Source organism: Zophobas morio, unplaced genomic scaffold (genome assembly GCF_036711695.1).
Source record: "Zophobas morio isolate AGI-343-1 ecotype UQ-CSIRO unplaced genomic scaffold, CSIRO_AGI_Zmor_V1 ptg000046l, whole genome shotgun sequence".
NCBI lineage: Eukaryota > Metazoa > Arthropoda > Insecta > Coleoptera > Tenebrionidae > Zophobas > Zophobas morio.
In genome coordinates, this window is record NW_026972151.1 from 5,780,343 (window position 1) to 5,797,545 (window position 17,203).

The 17,203-nt window shown below is 50.3% G+C and overlaps 2 protein-coding genes across 2 annotated transcripts; one reads left to right on the forward strand and one right to left on the reverse strand.

Annotated features, from left to right (window-relative positions):
* On the forward strand, window positions 1-2,266 carry LOC135142157 (titin-like). The gene is made up of 5 exons (XM_064073828.1): window positions 1-21; window positions 88-111; window positions 164-375; window positions 522-598; window positions 645-2,266. Exons 1-5 carry the CDS (start codon window positions 1-3, stop codon window positions 2,264-2,266), a joined length of 1,956 nt encoding a protein of 651 aa, XP_063929898.1.
* An 8,517-nt stretch (window positions 2,267-10,783) lies between these two features.
* On the reverse strand, window positions 10,784-13,303 carry LOC135142159 (uncharacterized). Its single transcript, XM_064073829.1, has one exon. It carries the CDS (start codon window positions 13,301-13,303, stop codon window positions 10,784-10,786), a length of 2,520 nt encoding a protein of 839 aa, XP_063929899.1.
* Between the last annotated feature and the right edge of the window lie 3,900 nt (window positions 13,304-17,203).

The window sequence follows — 17,203 nt, forward strand, 5'->3', positions numbered from 1 at the left end:
ATGGGACTTCGTAAACGAAGAGTAAGTGTATTCTGTAACCGCCTGTAAGCAAGAATATCTGGCCAAATACCGTGATTTAATAATTAGTCAGTCACCCTGAACGACTCCTGGGTGCGAAGTTTTGTGTCCCTGTTCTATTTCTAAAGTATAAGCCTGGATTCAGCTCTACCGCGTGCCATGGCCAATCGGGCGCAGAGATATGCGAGTAGCGGCCGTCGAGGCATTACCCGACCGCACGGATAAAAGGGCGATCAGAGCGGAGACTCGCGGCATCTGCTCCCCCAAGAGCAGAATTCCCCCCATCATCCTGCGTGACAGCAAGAGGTCGCCAGAAGTCTCGTCCAGAATGAGAGACAAACCAATTCAGCCACAGTCGTGAGTCGTCAGTTGGAGAGGAAGGTTGTCTGTTCCGGTGGTGAGTTTGCTTTTGCATATTTTTTGCTTTTGTGAATCTGCCGTCGTGCTGTGACCCAACGCTCCAGTGAAGTTCACCGAGTTCGCTGCGTTACTGTGCTTTTCAGCGCGCTATCGCTAGCATCCCTTGTGCAACGTTTCGCAACGTTTTCCATCGGCTACGCTGCTTTTTTCAAAGCGATTAGTGGTCGATGTGGCACAAATAATTTCGCAACCACAACACGTCCCAGGCTCTGTCAGTGCCACCATGGCGCAGGCAGGGGCCCCAGGAGATGCCATGCTGTCGAGAATCTTGGCCATCGTGTCCAGGATGGAGGCAGCATTGAAGAAGCATGCCAGAAGGATCTCGAGGATCGAGAAGAAAATGGAGGAGGTCTACACCCCGGCCGAGACCTCCACCGACGATGACACCTCGGACTCGGACGAGTCCATGGACATCACGTCCGAAGAGGCCCCCCTGGAGTCCCCCTTCGAGGAGGTCCCCACCGCCAGAGCTGGCGCAAAGAGGCCAGCCACCCCCACCCCCCAGCCAGTCTTCACGACTGGCAATATGTTCTCCGCCCTTAGCGGCGAGGAGCAAGCCCCCACGCCTTCCACTTCGGCCAAAAAGCCGAAAATTGCGTCTCCGCCCCCGACCGTGAAGCCCAAGCCACCAGCCAAGCCCGCGGCCACGGAGAAGCCAGCCCCATCTGCTGCTGGCAAGAAGCAGCAGAAAAATGCCAAGCCCCAGACAGCCCCCCATGCTGCCAAGCAGCAAAAGAAGCCCCAGCCCCAGCCCCCGGCAGGCCCAAGCCGGGACACCGCCAGGGCCAAGCCCGCCACCACCGCCGAGACCACCCCGGTCGTCGACGAGACCCCCGCCGAGCCCCGGCCCGAGCCCCAGGAGGAGACCATGGAGACGGAGGTCCCCGTGGTGACACCACGTCCCCCAACCACCCCGAAAAGCAGGATTCCGCCCATAATCCTGCGGGACGGCCAGAGATGGTCAGAAGTTTCGCGTCGGATGACGGATAACTCCATCCGGTATTCGAAGGCGAAATCCACCCCGGAAGGGGTGCGCATTCAGCCGGTCGAGGTGAGCGACTTCAGAAGCCTGGTAAGACTTCTGGACAACATGAAGGTGCAGTATCACACCTTCACGCTCCCGGAGGAGAAAACTCTCCGCGTAGTCATCCGCGGCATCGCCGTAGGAGTTGCCAGCCAGGAGGTGTTGGAAGACCTGGAGTCTCTGGGTCTCCAACCAATTCAGGTCAGTCGGATGAGCCGAAACGACCGCCCGATGCCCCTCGTCCTCGCCGAGATGCCTATGGCCAAGAAGGCCGAAGTTTTCGAGGTGAAGACACTTTGCGGCCTCTCCGTCAAGGTGGAGAAGCCCCATAAGAGGAAGGATGCTGCCCAGTGCCACCGCTGCCAGCGGTTCCACCACTCCCAGCGGAACTGCAGGGCCGAACACCGTTGCGTCAAGTGCGGCGCCGATCACCAGACCAGCGACTGCGAGAAGCAACGCAGGCAGCCCGCGAAATGCGCGAATTGTAGCGGGCCACACCCGGCCAGCTACAAGGGGTGTCCCAAGTTCCCCAAATCGCAGCAACAGAAGGCTTCCAAGAAGCCTCCCACATCGTCCAAGACGACCGCCCCCAGGACCGCCGCCCCCAAACGCGGTGCCCTCCCCAAGGCCACCCCAAAACCCAAACCCGCTCCCGTTCCCAAGAAGGTCGCCCTCACGGCTCGCCAACAGGCCGACCTGCAGCTCCAGAAGACCCAACTGATGACCGCCATCGCCGCCGCCAAGGACTCGCAGTCCATGGCGGAGAAAATGGCGGCATTCCTTCCCCTCCTTTTTAAAAATTAGATGGGTAGTACGCCACTAATTGTAAATTCATTACAGATCGCCTTCTGGAATGCCAATGGACTCCGGAGCGGGCGTTATGAACTCGAAGAGTTCATGGAAGACCACCAGCTCGATGCCATCCTCGTCAACGAGACGAACCTCCTGTGGGACTCCCGAGATCCCAAGATGCCGGGTTACACCTTGCACCGAACGGAACGACGGGACGGAAACGGGAGAGGAACGGCCATCTACGTAAGAAAAGAGATTAAACACTCTTCTTCTTACGTCCCCGATCTCCGACAACTAGAAGCGACGGCGGTAACCGTTGTGACTGCGAGAGGGCCTCTGCGCCTAATCGCTTGTTACAACAACTCCAACACGCTCCAGGTTGAAGACATCGCTGACCTCGTCGCAGGTGAAGAGGCCACCATCGCAGCTGGCGATTTCAACGCCAAGCATTCGGACTGGCACAGCCGCCAGAACAACGCGAACGGAAGGCGTCTCCTAACCTTCCTCCAAAACACCGCGGAAGTAGACGTCATTTCCACCGAGGAACCAACGTTCTACCACCGAGCCCGACCAGATGCACCAGGTGATGTCTTGGACATTGCCCTCGTCAAGAACCTCCGACACGAAGTGGACGTCAACGTCGTCGACGAGCTCCATTCCGACCACCTCCCGGTGATTATGCGCATCGGGAACGAACCCAACGATCCCGCGGCCAACATAATCACGACCACGGACTGGACGAAATTCGCCGAACATATCAAGGGCAACTTTGGTGAGTTTGTAACGAATTTCCAGGACAGCGAGCAAGTCGAAAGAGCAACCCTGGACTACGAAAATCGTATCCGGGCCTCCATCGACGCGACCTCAATTCGACGCCCTGTGCGGCCATTCAAACGGCCCGCGATACCACAGCGTATCGCGAATCTCATCAGGGAAAAGAACAGAGCCAGACGAACAGCACGACGAACTGGAGAACAGGACGACCGGACTGCAGCGAACCGCCTCCAATGGGAAGTCCGGCGAGCACTGCTCAATCTTAGGAACGAGCAGTGGGAACAACGACTAGAATCCCTGAACACCGTGGACGGATCGACCTGGAAAATGGCCAAAGCGCTGAGAAGCGACAAGCGGCCACTTCCACCGATCCACAGCGCGAACAACGGCATCGTCTTCACAGAAGAGGACAAAGCCGCCGCCTTCGCTCACAGTCTGGAGAACCAATGCCAGACGAACATCGACCCTGATGCAGATGACGAGCACCTGGACCTCGTCGAGGAAACCGTCGAAGAAATTCGAATGGCAGAACCCGACGAAGACGACCAGATCCGCGAAGTCCATCCCGACGAAATCCGCGAAATCATCCGACTCCTCAAACCCAGGAAAGCCCCAGGCCCAGATGGCATCCCGAACAAAGCATTGAAGAACCTCTCCGACGAAGCCATCGTCGCACTAGCAGGTATCGTTAATGCAATGTTTAAATTCCGTCTTTTTCCAGCTAGGTGGAAAGAAGCCCACGTCATTTTCATCCCGAAACCGGGGAAAAATCACATTTTCCCGGAAAATCATCGACCCATCAGTCTCCTCTCGTCCGTGGGGAAGATCGCTGAACGTGTGATTCGGAAACGGCTAGCTGAGTTCGTCAACGAACGAGGCGTAGTCCCCGATGAACAGTTCGGTTTTCGCCCCCAACACTCAACCTCCGAACAACTCCTCCGAGTAGTCGAATTCGCCGCAAAATCAATTGAATGGAAACAATTGACTGGCGCGGTGTTCCTCGACGTTGCGAAGGCTTTCGACACCGTCTGGCATGATGGACTTGTTTACAAGCTTCACCAAGCAGGCGTGCCGTTGGCGATGGTGCAGCTCATCCAATCTTTCCTGGATTCCCGCACGTTTAAAGCACGCATTGGGCACGCTTTATCTGCGGAGCATTCAATTAGCGCAGGAGTCCCCCAGGGCTCGGCGCTTTCCCCGCTCCTGTACGCGGTTTTCACCGCGGACATACCCAAACTCGCCCGAACTAGCCTTGCAATCTACGCAGACGACACGGCTATCCTTACGCGCTCCAAAATGCCGCACCTCGTAACCTCCTACTTACAGGAGGCCGTGGATGCGCTGGAGGAGTGGTGCAAACGATGGCTCATTACAGTCAATCCAGAAAAGAGCACTGCGCTTCTTATCTCGAAAAGACGTACTGGGCCTGAAGGAAACGTCACGATGTTTAACCGGGTCATCCCTTGGCGGAGCCAAGCAAAATACCTAGGTGTCATCGTCGACAAACGGCTGTCCTTTATCCCTCATATTGACTACATCGTGGCCAATACGAACAAGATAAAGGGTTCGTTGTCTGCGCTGATCGGAAGGCGCAGTAAGGTGTCGATCAGGAACAAGTTGTTGCTGTATCGCGCCATCATCCGCCCCACCATGTCCTATGCTTCAGTGGCCTGGAGCTATGAACCCTCCAAAACCCAGTTCCACCGTCTGGAAGTCATCCAGACGAAAATTCTCCGACAGGTTTTCAAAGCCCCATGGTTCGTCAGAAACGCCCAAGTGCTCCGAGAGGCCAACCTCCCGCCGCTGAAGGAGTTCCTGCACGAAGTCGCCCTCCGAGCCTTCAGGAAAGCTGAAGAGCACCCCAACCCCCTGGTGCGAGAAGCCGTCGACTACGAGTTCGACGAGGAAGCCCCCCCCCAGTCGCAAGCGGCCCCGTAGGGCGCTGCTTGAAGACCGAATCGGCAAGTAACACCACCTGCCGTCTCCACCGACCGGCCTTTCCCGGCCTTCCCAACTTCCCGACCGCATCGCCTCCAAGGTGTTGCACATCTAACGCCAGCGCATAGCGCATTTTTCTGTTTCAGATCTCTCCACCGGCCGCAGGACCGCGAGGAAGAGCCGACGATGGGGGCCAACTCCTAGGCAATCAATAGCTCAACCGAGCTCGGTAGCGCAGCCCCCGCTGTGTCTACCGGGATGCGCGTTGTGGGTGTAAGGGACAATGTCCTGGTACCCGAGCAGAAGAAGGAGGGGTTTTAGGGCGGTAACCATTCCCCCAGTACCACCGTAGGCCGCAGAAGAGGCCAAGAACCATTACGGTGGTCTGCGTAGACATTTCCCCTCCACCAAAAAAAAAAAAAAAAAAAAACAGTCGCCAGTTCAAGCTGGGTAGAGTCGTTGGACTCATCTGCTAGAATAAACACTGACTCCTGGTGAATTGGTAGTTTCCTTTCACTAGACCACGAATAACCTTTCGCAACCAGCTCCTATCGGAGCTTTCCACTTCGACGAGCCACCAGCTACCTGGTCCGAGCTGGTGCTCACCCCCACTACGTGACGGACGGGCCGTCCACGCCGAAGACGACGTCCAGACGCTCCCCGACCCGACAACACATTGGCGCCCAACGTGGGGCATCCTCTGACAAGGCTGTCAGAAGGGCCCGCCCAAGTCCATGGAGACCAGGCTCCAGTACAAGAAGAAGACTGTGTCCAAGAAGACGTCATCCACTGAAGACACCGTCATCCAGCCAACCACCATCCACGCCGAGAGCATGGCGACCAACACCACCGGGACCTCTCCGGGGGACCTAGTGCTCCAGCCCCAGGTGGAAGAACGACCACTCAGCGCAGGGACAACATGGTCCATCCCTACTACAGATGAGCCAGAGACCTCCCACGTGCCGTTCACCACCAGGGTCACCTCTAACCCAACGCCGCCTCCAGCGGACCAGCCCACCACCCTCTCGGAGGACATCGCACAACTGGTACGAGTTATCAGGTATTGTTTCGACCTGCAGGGATCAACCGCCGCCACGGTCAGTGCCATGACCGCCAAGACCGCCGCCACCACGGCCGTCTCCACCACCAAGCCAGGCATCCCCGTACCCAACTTCCGGACCGAAGAATATCTCCGGACCTTCGGCGGAGAACCCGATGAAGACCCTGAAGCCTTCATCAACGAGTTGGAAGCCTACTTCAGCGAGGTAGGCAACCTAAACGACCGCCTCCAGGTGCTGGTGGCCCACCGCCAGCTCAGGGGGATCGCCGCCCGCCTGAACAAGCCCTACGGCCCCACCGACACCTGCGTCACTCACCTGTGGCGACGCCTGAGGACCAGCTTCGGGACCGAGGACAACTACTCGGAACTCCTGGCGAAGTTCACGTCCAGCCACTTCAGCTGCAGAGACGCCTTGGACGTCTACGTCAGCAAACAACAGCGACTCCACCACCGCCTCTTCCCCGGAGGCTCCGAGAAGCAACTCATAAAGGAGCTGATCAAGCAGATGCCGGCCCACATCAGGGCCACCCTAGCCGTAGGACGGTATGACAGCGTGGACCACTTCAGACAAACAGCACAAGAAGTGTTGAACCTCGCCGCTGGCAACGACAAGAAGAAGCCGGCGGATAACTGGCGCCGGGCTGTGGAAACGTCTCCACCGCGGCCCGATGCTTCGGCTTGAAACACCACAACAAGCCACTCCCCCAGGTCACCGCCCTCGTAGACGGCGAGACGAGGAAGGTCGCGCTCGACACCAGAGCCTCGGCCAACTTCGTCAGCGGCCGCATCGCTCGACCACACCACGGACCCACCACCACCGTGCAACTGGCCAGCAAGGGGGTGACCACCACATCGCCAGGTATGACATACTTGCACCTTATCATTAGCCATCTAGAGTACGACGAGGAGTTCATGGTGATCGACGACCTCGCCGACGATATCATCCTCGGCGATCCATGGCTCCAACGGGCTCGAGTCACGCTCGACTACGGGCTCCGCTGCATACACCACGGCGTCGACCACCGAGCTACCACCTTCTGGTCGGACCAACAACCACCACCGCCAGGGATGCCCCTCCCCCAGGTCCAACATGGCTTCCCCGAAGACTTGAAGACCAAGTTCATGGACGCGATCCAAGACTTTAGTGTGATCACGGACCACAGTGGTTGCGTGGGTGCAGTGCGGGCGGTGCAACATGTTATACGGTTGGAGAAGGACGAACCCTTTCGCCTCCGACCGTACCCGATGAGTGACCAGAAAAGACAACAGTTAGACAAGTGTGTGCACGAAATGCTGACCGACGGAGTGATTGAACCCTCGGTGAGTGACTATTGTTCCCCAGCAGTGCTCGTTACCAAAAAGAACGGTTCAGTGCGGTTCTGCAACGACTATCGACGTCTGAACGCGCTAACCAAAGACGAAGCCGCGCCGTTACCAAAAATTCAGGACACTCTACGCGATTTTGGTGCGGCAAAAGTGTTTTCGGCCATTGACCTAAAATCCGGTTATTGGCAAATTCCGCTCGACGAAGACTCCAAGCCACTAACGACGTTCGCCACACCTGACGGAGCCACCTATCAGTACAGGGTCATGCCATTCGGCTTGAAGAATGCACCAGCCACCTTCCAGAAGCTCATGACACGAGTACTAGCAGGCTACTTGGGGAAGTTCACGCACGTCTACCTCGACGACATCATCATCTTCTCCAAGGACCACCAAGAACACCTGGGGCACCTGCGGCAAGTATTCGAGCGGTTACAAGAGTACGGCTTAAGATGTGCAGCTGAGAAGTGTAAGTTCGGCGTCACCGAGCTACCCTACTTAGGACACGTCGTCGGGTCTCAAGGCAACAAACCCCAGGAGCACCATCTCCAGCAAGTCAAGGACGCCGCGACACCCACCACACGAAAACAGCTACAAGGCTTCCTCGGCCTCGCCAACTGGGTGCGTGAGTATGTTCCCCGATTCGCCGAAATCACGGCACCTCTCACCGAACTCTTAAATACGAAGACAAAATTCCGTTGGACTGAAAGTGCGGAACTCGCATTCGACACGCTGAAACACGCTATGAGCCGTCCGTTGCAACTCCATCGACCAGACGTGACGAAGCGTTTTTATTTACAAACGGACGCCAGCGGAGTCGGCATCGCCGGAGTACTGTATCAAGAAGAGGACGGCCGCAAGCAAGTAATATCATACGCCAGCGCCAAGCTAAACCCCACGCAGAGACGATACCACGTCAACGAACAGGAGTGTTTAGCCATCGTCTGGGCGGTACGACGATACCGGGCCTATCTAGAAGACAAAGAATTCACCCTGAGAACCGACAACAAGGCACTCCTCTGGCTGAACACCGCCAAAAGCTCAAACGCCAAGCTGACCAGGTGGGCGCTGCTGTTACAAGAATTCAAATTTAAGGTGGAGCACTGCCCGGGGAAACTCAACCAGTTACCGGACCTCCTGTCACGAGATCCCGAGGACAAGGTGCTGAGCGAGTGCGACGAGAGCGTCGAACGGATGCTCTACCCGGTGACACGGCCTGGCGAAGATCCCCCCAGCGACACGACGGCCCCAACCACACTGGCTGCCATTGAGGTAATCACACTGGCCGACGAAGTCAAGGCGGCGCAACACGCCGACCCCGAATTCCCCGACATAGTACAGAGATTGCAAACCATCGCCGAAGAAGGACCCCAGGCGACAGGTGATGTAGCCTTCAGCCGTCATTACCAAATCCGAGACGGGTTCTTATGGAGACGAAGCAATCCACCACGATTATGGGTGCCAGCCGCCGCCCGTCCCCGAGTGTTGCACGAGTTCCACGACGCACCAGAGGCAGGACACCCAGGGCGAGAAGAAACACTGCGAGCAATCGCCAATCATTACACCTGGCCAACACTCATCGCCGACATTAAGAAACACATCAAAGGTTGCCTCATATGCGCTACCACCAAACGAGGCGGCGCCAGACAACAACGCGCACCCCTACGCGCCTACGTTCCGAAGAGACCATGGCAGACCGTGGCCATCGACTATATGGGGCCCTACGAAGAAACACCCTCCGGAAACCAACACCTCCTAGTCGTCACGGACACATTCTCCAAATGGGTAGAAGCGTTTCCAGTACCTAGAGCAACCACCAAGGCCACCATCCGCCTGTTAGAAGACGAAGTGTTCTGCCGTTGGGGGTATCCGCAGGCGCTCATTTCCGACAACGGCACCCAATTCATCTCTGACGCTTTCCAAAGTGCTTGCAGGCGATGGAAGGTACACCACTGGCGGACGGCAGTATTCCATCCACGAGCCAACCCCACGCAACCAAGAACTCAAGAAACTCATGCGAGTACTCACCCAGGGCACCCCCGGCAAGCCATGGGACGAAACCATCCCCAAGGGCCTCTTCAATCTGCGGAGAAGACAGAACGCAGCAACCGGCCAATCTCCCAGTGAGCTGCTAATGGGGTACGAGATCACGAGACCCGGACACTGGGACATGGAAAACACCGCCGTGCAGACGACGCCCGAGGAACGTCAGCAACGAGCGCTCCAGAACATGGGTGAGTACCGACGACGATACGACGAAAGTGACCAACAGCCCCCGATCTACGAGATCGGCGACAAAGTGCTGGTCCGCCGCCATGTACGACCCGGACTACGCACTCGATGGGTAGGACCACGAACAATCACCGGAGTAGCTGGTGACAACTGCTACCAGATCGACCACGGGACGCACACCTCCGTCGAACATGTCAACTACCTACGACCGAACCCCCAGGTACCAGAGCACCGGCACCACGGGGCAGAAACGCAGGTGGAACCTGGCGACGACATGCCCATCCAGGTGACAATTGGACAACTGGATGAAAACGACGAAGCAGAATTTAACAACGCCACTCTGCACCGCATCCGCGCTCGACAGCGCGAACGCACCGAGGCCAGGCAACGCCGTAGACAGCATACATCCACTGCAGTTGCCATGCCCGACGACGACCCCGAATAAACCCCCAAGAACACTTCCACGCAGGCCCACTGGGGGTCTGCGGACCGGGAGTGTTCCTCAAGAATGGAGCAACGGGAGACAGACAACATCGACCGCCTCCAACACCGCGACCGACACCCCAGGAGAAGACACCCAGGAGTCAACTGGAGGAGACGCCAAGCAACTCCATGGGCGAACTCCAGGATGCAGCCGCGGAGCACCACGAAAGTCCGGCCTTCGGTAGGGTGGAGTGTGTTACCGGAGTGAAGTGTTAAGACCGGATTTCAAGTGCAAACATCGTAGGTTAAGTAGTTTTTAAGATAAGTGTGTATGTTAGCATACATCGCCCACATCACCCACCACTGCAGGTGGCCTCCTGTGGCGGCAGCCGCAACAGCAGCGGCATCCCTTTGGCGGCAAGCGGCATCCCTTTGGCGGCGAAGCGGCATTCCTTTGTCGGCGCGTTTGAGCCGCGCCGACCGCCGAGCGACAGACCGAAGCCACGCCTCCGGGAGCTGAGCATCGCGACGCTGGCCACACCGTTCGCGGTATAGAGATAAGGTAGTGATAGGGACGTAGGTTAGGGTAGGATTAGTTTGTATAGTTAATTATAGGTTAGTATTAGGATTAGTTTAGGAATTAGAGCCGAAATTGTAACCGACGGGCTCGACCAATGAAATCGACCCGTCGGGAAGGCGGAGCTCGGCCGCCGCTATAAAAGAGCAACCGGCCGCAGCAGTCGCCAGTTCAAGCTGGGTAGAGTCGTTGGACTCATCTGCTAGAATAAACACTGACTCCTGGTGAATTGGTAGTTTCCTTTCACTAGACCACGAATAACCTTTCGCAACCAGCTCCTATCGGAGCTTTCCACTTCGACGAGCCACCAGCTACCTGGTCCGAGCTGGTGCTCACCCCCACTACGTGACGGACGGGCCGTCCACGCCGAAGACGACGTCCAGACGCTCCCCGACCCGACAACATCATTTAGACTTGTTCCGTTTGCGGTCGTTGCGGAAGCGTCAAAAACGACTCTTAATTTGGTGGTGGTGCTGGACTCTTTATGTACCGCATGATGAGGTAAGTATAATGTGTCAGTCTTTGGATTATTCGACGTCAACTGCATATGCCCTAGCGCGAGATATTCATGCATAAATTTTGAATAGGCCGTCTTAAGATTTTCGTCCTTGGCAAATTTTTTCTCGATACTAAAAAAACGCTTCATTGCTAATCTTTTTGACTCCCCCACCTTTATGTTATTACCCTTTATCGGGAGTTTAATTATGAAACGGCCCTTTGTATCGTGTATTGTTGTTGTTTTGAAATGTTTTTCACATTTCAGCTCTTCATCAGATAGGGTTTGCTTATCATGAAAACCTGTGCTACCGCCCTCGACTTCAAAAAATTTAGCAACTCGTTCTTCCATTGAATCTTGAGCGGTTACAGCCAGATTACAATAAGCCGTATTTATTGCGGAAGTATTATGACGATTTATTGCAGGATGTGCATTAGATTTACTACAGTACGGGCTTCCCGCAATAAAACCGAAATGGGTTTTTTGAAACACTAATCCAGTAGGTAGAGAGAATTGGCCTACGCATAACAATGACCAGAAGAGCCCGCCGCCTATTAGTACGTCTACCTTGGAGCTTTCATAGAAATGAGGGTCCGCCAATTGCACATCTTTCGGAATTTCCAAATCGTCTGGGTTTAATGGTACCAGCGGCAAACTTTCCGTAATTTTGTCAACAACAATGCATTTTACATTTCCGGCTGAATAACCATTATAACGGGACTTTATATTGATGAACACCACTTGAGTCGTGTTGCTGGTGGTACCATTTACGCCTTTAATTTCAAAATTTTCTTTAAAGCTCCGTAAACCTAATTCCTTGCACGCCTTTTTCGTGATACAATTCGACATTGATCCCGGATCTAGGAATATTCTGCGTGGCTGATTTTGATTTTTTGAATTTTTGATTAGTACTATCGCTGTAGCCAACAATACTGTATTAGATTGATTTGAATGGGTAGAGTGGTTAGCGTGCGTTGAGACATTATTAAGCGTAGTTGTATTACCCTGTTGGCTTGAGGCGTCAACGTGGAGTAACGAATGATGTTTTTTATTACAATTGCGGCATTTAGTGGTTACTCTGCAATTTTCGACAAAATGATTGTTTCTCAAACAACTGATGCACAGTTTTATAAGCTTGACCTTTTCAAGTCTACTTTGTACTGATAGATTAATAAACTCAGGGCACTGATGAATCATATGTTCATTAGACTTACAATATGAACAGGAGCTTCGTTGTGGTTTGGTAGTCGCTAAATGTGTTGTAGTGCGTTTTGTAATTTGATTGCTCTTCGGATGAGCATTATTTTGATTGCCCGAATTTCCGTAACTGTTTAGAGCTTCTAAAACCGTAACACGCTTTTCTGGGAAAGTTATAAATTGTTCGTAAGTAGGAACCCTGGTATCTAAGGACGTTTGCCATTCCCGTTTTGAATTAAAATCTAATTTTTCCGCGATTATCGGAATTACTAACGCGTCCCAAGATTCTACTGGAATTTTTAATGTTTTTAAGGCAGCCATATTAGTAATGACGTTGTCTAGTAATTCACGAAGTGCGGCCGGGGAAGATTTGAGTAACAGCGGAGCATTTAAAATTGACATAACATGATCCTGAACGATCAGTCTAGTGTTTTTGAACCGTTTTTCTAGAATTTCCAACAATTTAGAATAATTTTCATCGCTAATGGATAAGGATTCAATCGCTCTTAGGGCTTCTTCGCGTAGGCACGATTTTAAATATTGAAGCTTTTGTCTATAATTTAATGATTTATTCTCGTCTATTACGGATTTGAAACAATTTTCAAAGTTTGTCCAGTCTTTGTAACTACCTGAAAATGTTTTTAAGTTTAACGCCGGTAAATTTAGAATACATTCTTTATTGTTTTGATTCGTCTGCAAAGTGGACGTCGAAGACTGATACGAATTTGAGCTTTCGCTTTTCTCAATAATCTCGATTATTTCCCCCATAAGATCACAATATTTATTTTCGAAATTAATTCGAACGCTACGGTGTTGCGCTTTAGATTCTTCTGTTTTAGAATCTAATTTTTCTAGCTCGTACTGGTTTTCTTCAAATTCTACCCTGAGACTTTCAAGAATATTTCGACGCGCTTTTAAACGGCTGATATTGTCATTTTGCGTATTAAACTTTTGTAAGTAGTCTTCTATACGAGATAACTTTTCCAGAATTGTGCTTTGAACGCTTCTAGCTTCGTCGGCTTTGGTCATTTTACGAGACTGATAAATTAACGTTAAGAAGGATTTAAGAATAAGTGATTATATTTAAATTAACAATAGGAAACTACAGAAAATTGACTTGATATATGCAACTTCCGACTTTCTGTTTAGAATTTTAATCACGATGAGAAACGCACTAAAGAAATATATAATAAGTTAAAAACTTTAACGAATAAATTGCTTAACGCACGTACTGTGTAACTATAATAATATGACTGAATGAGATATAGAGGTTGGCTATGCTTTCAAGATTTGATTTCTCACTATCTACGAATTAAATTGCAATAATGAGAGTGGGCAGACGAGTTAACGATTTGATAAAATTTGAGCCTAATTACCACCGTAATTATCAATAAAGAATTAGAATTCGATCGAGATTACGAGTGATCCAAAGCGTAATTATAACTGAAAAAATACGAATTATTTAGATTTAGCTTATAGAATGAATTAAGGATTTTCTGAAATTTTACAAGAACCACGATATGACTTATTGAATATGTGATGCGATTTATGAATTCATCTAGCGACTTTGGGAGATGAATAGAATTTGAATATAAGAGAAATGACGCGTATTGTTATATAAGGCGTAATTTGAATTAGAATAAATAGTTAGGTACCGCACAACGCGAACCAAGGCACGCCCAAATTCGAGATTAGTGGAACGGGATTGAATAAGATAAGAATGAGAGCCACTAACCTGATAATGAAGACGTCGTCGATTCTTGATTCTGCTTCTGATTACGGCACCGATTTTGCCTGAGTTATAAGGACCATGCTTTGACTCGTTAAAGTCGAATGTTGATAGATTGAATTGAAACACTTTGTTAACAAATAACACTTTACTTCTCTTACTCTTACAGTACGAACTTGAACTGGTGTGGTCGGAATGTGTAATCGTAATGGTCGTTTTAGGTACTTGGACCTACTCACAAAATGATGGGGGTGGAGCTTACGACCCTTCTACCTGGAAGGGTCTACTCATTGTTGTACATAGATTGTACAATATTGCTAAATGTCAATTTATGTTACCATGGATAGACCGATAAGTTGAATTTTAGCGGCCGAGTCCCCTAAGATTTAATTTTAGCGGCCTAGAACCCTAATGTAATGATACAAATTATAATTAAACAAAACAACTACTACAATAATATTTATTCAAATGAAGCGTTTCTACTTCTTTGGAGGATCACAGAAGTAGAACGTACCTCCCGATACATTGTTAAAATGAATACATGGAACAGACTTAAACGACAAATTGGATACATGCAAAATTTAATTAGCTGAAACATTGGCCTCAATAAAAGTACTGTTAGCTAATGTAGCAGAAGAACCACATGTACTTGAAGATGATGAGGTAGTTTGCAGGCCTCCTCCCAAGATTCTTTCCGAAGATTCGATTTTGGTATTCATTGAGTCCTCGATGTAGCCCTCTGTAACCGTCGACGGCTTCCACCCCCCCATGACGTTTTAGAGCTACAAGGTCGCTTCCGCTGTCTACCAAAAGTGAAGCAGACGTTCCACGGTAACAGTGGCCTGTGAACAATGCAGGGTTCGCCAAATTTAGAAATTTTGCGACTTTCTGAGGTTTGGAAGCTATGGTGTGGACTACTAGAGGCTGTGTATTACATTTACAATTCCGGTAATTCAAGAGCAAACGTGATATGTGGCTATGTTTGTTTCTTAACAGCATATACTTTCGAGATAAAGGTAAACAATTGCTTCCATCATCATCTGAAATGGCAAACACCCTACGCTTGTGTGTTTTCGTGTTTGGTATTGTATTACGACCATAATCTAATAAAACTATTTTCTCTTTACTTTCAATAGTAGAAACGTCTCGTCTGGTGCTGTTTCCAGAAATCTTCGAACTTTCTCTCTTGGCATGATTTTTGATTTCTTAGGTTTGTAGCCAGTGGGAGAACATAATATTTTATGAAATTTAAGTAATGTTTATTGCACAAAATTTTTAGGGGATGTCATCACGTTGTAAGGATAATTAGACAAATTTTCGTTAGCGTTTTACCATTTACGTTCGCACTTTTTTTTAGCAAGGATGTCCGCTACTTGGTTCCCTTCTATTCTCTTATATCCCACACGCAACACAGAGAAATGCTATTTTTGCTTGTCAGTTAATTGAGAGATTGTTTATAGTTCCAGACGTTTCATCCAGAATAAAGTTGCCTCTAAAACAAACACTTTTGTGTGCAAAGTAGAAATTTCGGTTTGTAGAATCATTGGAGTGTTACCTAAGAATGCAGAGATCCTGCATTTAGTCCCCTACAGCGCTATCCACTCCCTGTGTTCCATTTTGACCCGTCTGTACACGAAACGAATGCATATTTAAGCGATCTCTTGGTGGAGCATTATCGACACTTCAAAAGTAGACTCGAAGTCAAACACAACTGGCCATAGATCCGATGGCATTGTCATCGATTTTGTTCGTTGTTGTTGTTGTTTTTTCGCTTTTAACAAAACTACAGGGAGGATATCTGGGGAGGCTGTGAGGGTGTAGTGCACAGCCTCCATGATGCCAAGACAAGCAAGCCGTTGCACAGGTTAATATAATCCTAATAATGACTAATTACTAGAGATCCAAATTATGCAACAATATTCGAGTTTGCTTCTCACTAAACCATAAAACAATATTTTGATACTAAATATATCTTTAAAATCAGTTCCATTTCGTAAAATAAACCCTACAATTACATTGTTAGAGAACTAATAAGCATTTGTTCGATATATGAGACAAACAATAATTAATTACCACTCCTAAATTTCTAGATTCATTACACTTTTGGCAATTTTAACTCTCCTATTTTATATATACCTATATATACTTTTTTTTGTTCAGTGAGTCAGAGTGTGTCCACGCTTGTTGGTTCGCTCCTCATACTGTCACTTAAACAGGGCTTTTATACATGATTCTAAGGGCGTAGTTGGCCATGGATTTCAAAAATCCCGCTTATTTATGGTTATGCATCATTATGAGTTCTCACTTGTCACATTAATGTCTAATATCAGTTGTAACCTGTCATTTAAAGTCGTCGTTTTTATTGTTTTAATTTTTTTCAAGTGCGAATTACAGTAATTCTCGTTGATCCAAGCTCAAAACAACAAAACAGTCATTTTCAGAACTCTTGGTCATTGTGTACGAAATTTTTGTTTTTGTGCTAGGAAGTGAAGACTGTGAAAATGGTTTATTCTGTTGAACAAGACACTTTCATCGTTATATCTTGTTATCACAATGGGACTTCGTAAACGAAGAGTAAGTGTATTCTGTAACCGCCTGTAAGCAAGAATATCTGGCCAAATACCGTGATTTAATAATTAGTCAGTCACCCTGAACGACTCCTGGGTGCGAAGTTTTGTGTCCCTGTTCTATTTCTAAAGTATAAGCCTGGATTCAGCTCTACCGCGTGCCATGGCCAATCGGGCGCAGAGATATGCGAGTAGCGGCCGTCGAGGCATTACCCGACCGCACGGATAAAAGGGCGATCAGAGCGGAGACTCGCGGCATCTGCTCCCCCAAGAGCAGAATTCCCCCCATCATCCTGCGTGACAGCAAGAGGTCGCCAGAAGTCTCGTCCAGAATGAGAGACAAACCAATTCGCTTTTCCAAAGCTAAAAACTCAGCTGATAGAATTCTAATCCAGCCCATCAGCATCGATTATTTTAGAAGTCTCACGAGACTCCTGGAACAAATAAAGGCCCCGTACCACACATTCGCACTCCCAGCGGAGAAAACTCTGAGAATGATGATTCGGGATATTTCCATCGGCATCTCTAACCGGGACGTCCTGGAAGACCTACAAGATCTGGGTTTCCAGTCACTCCAAGTTAGCAGAATGAACCGGGAGTATCTTGCTGAAGTTCCGCTCGACAAAAAAGCTC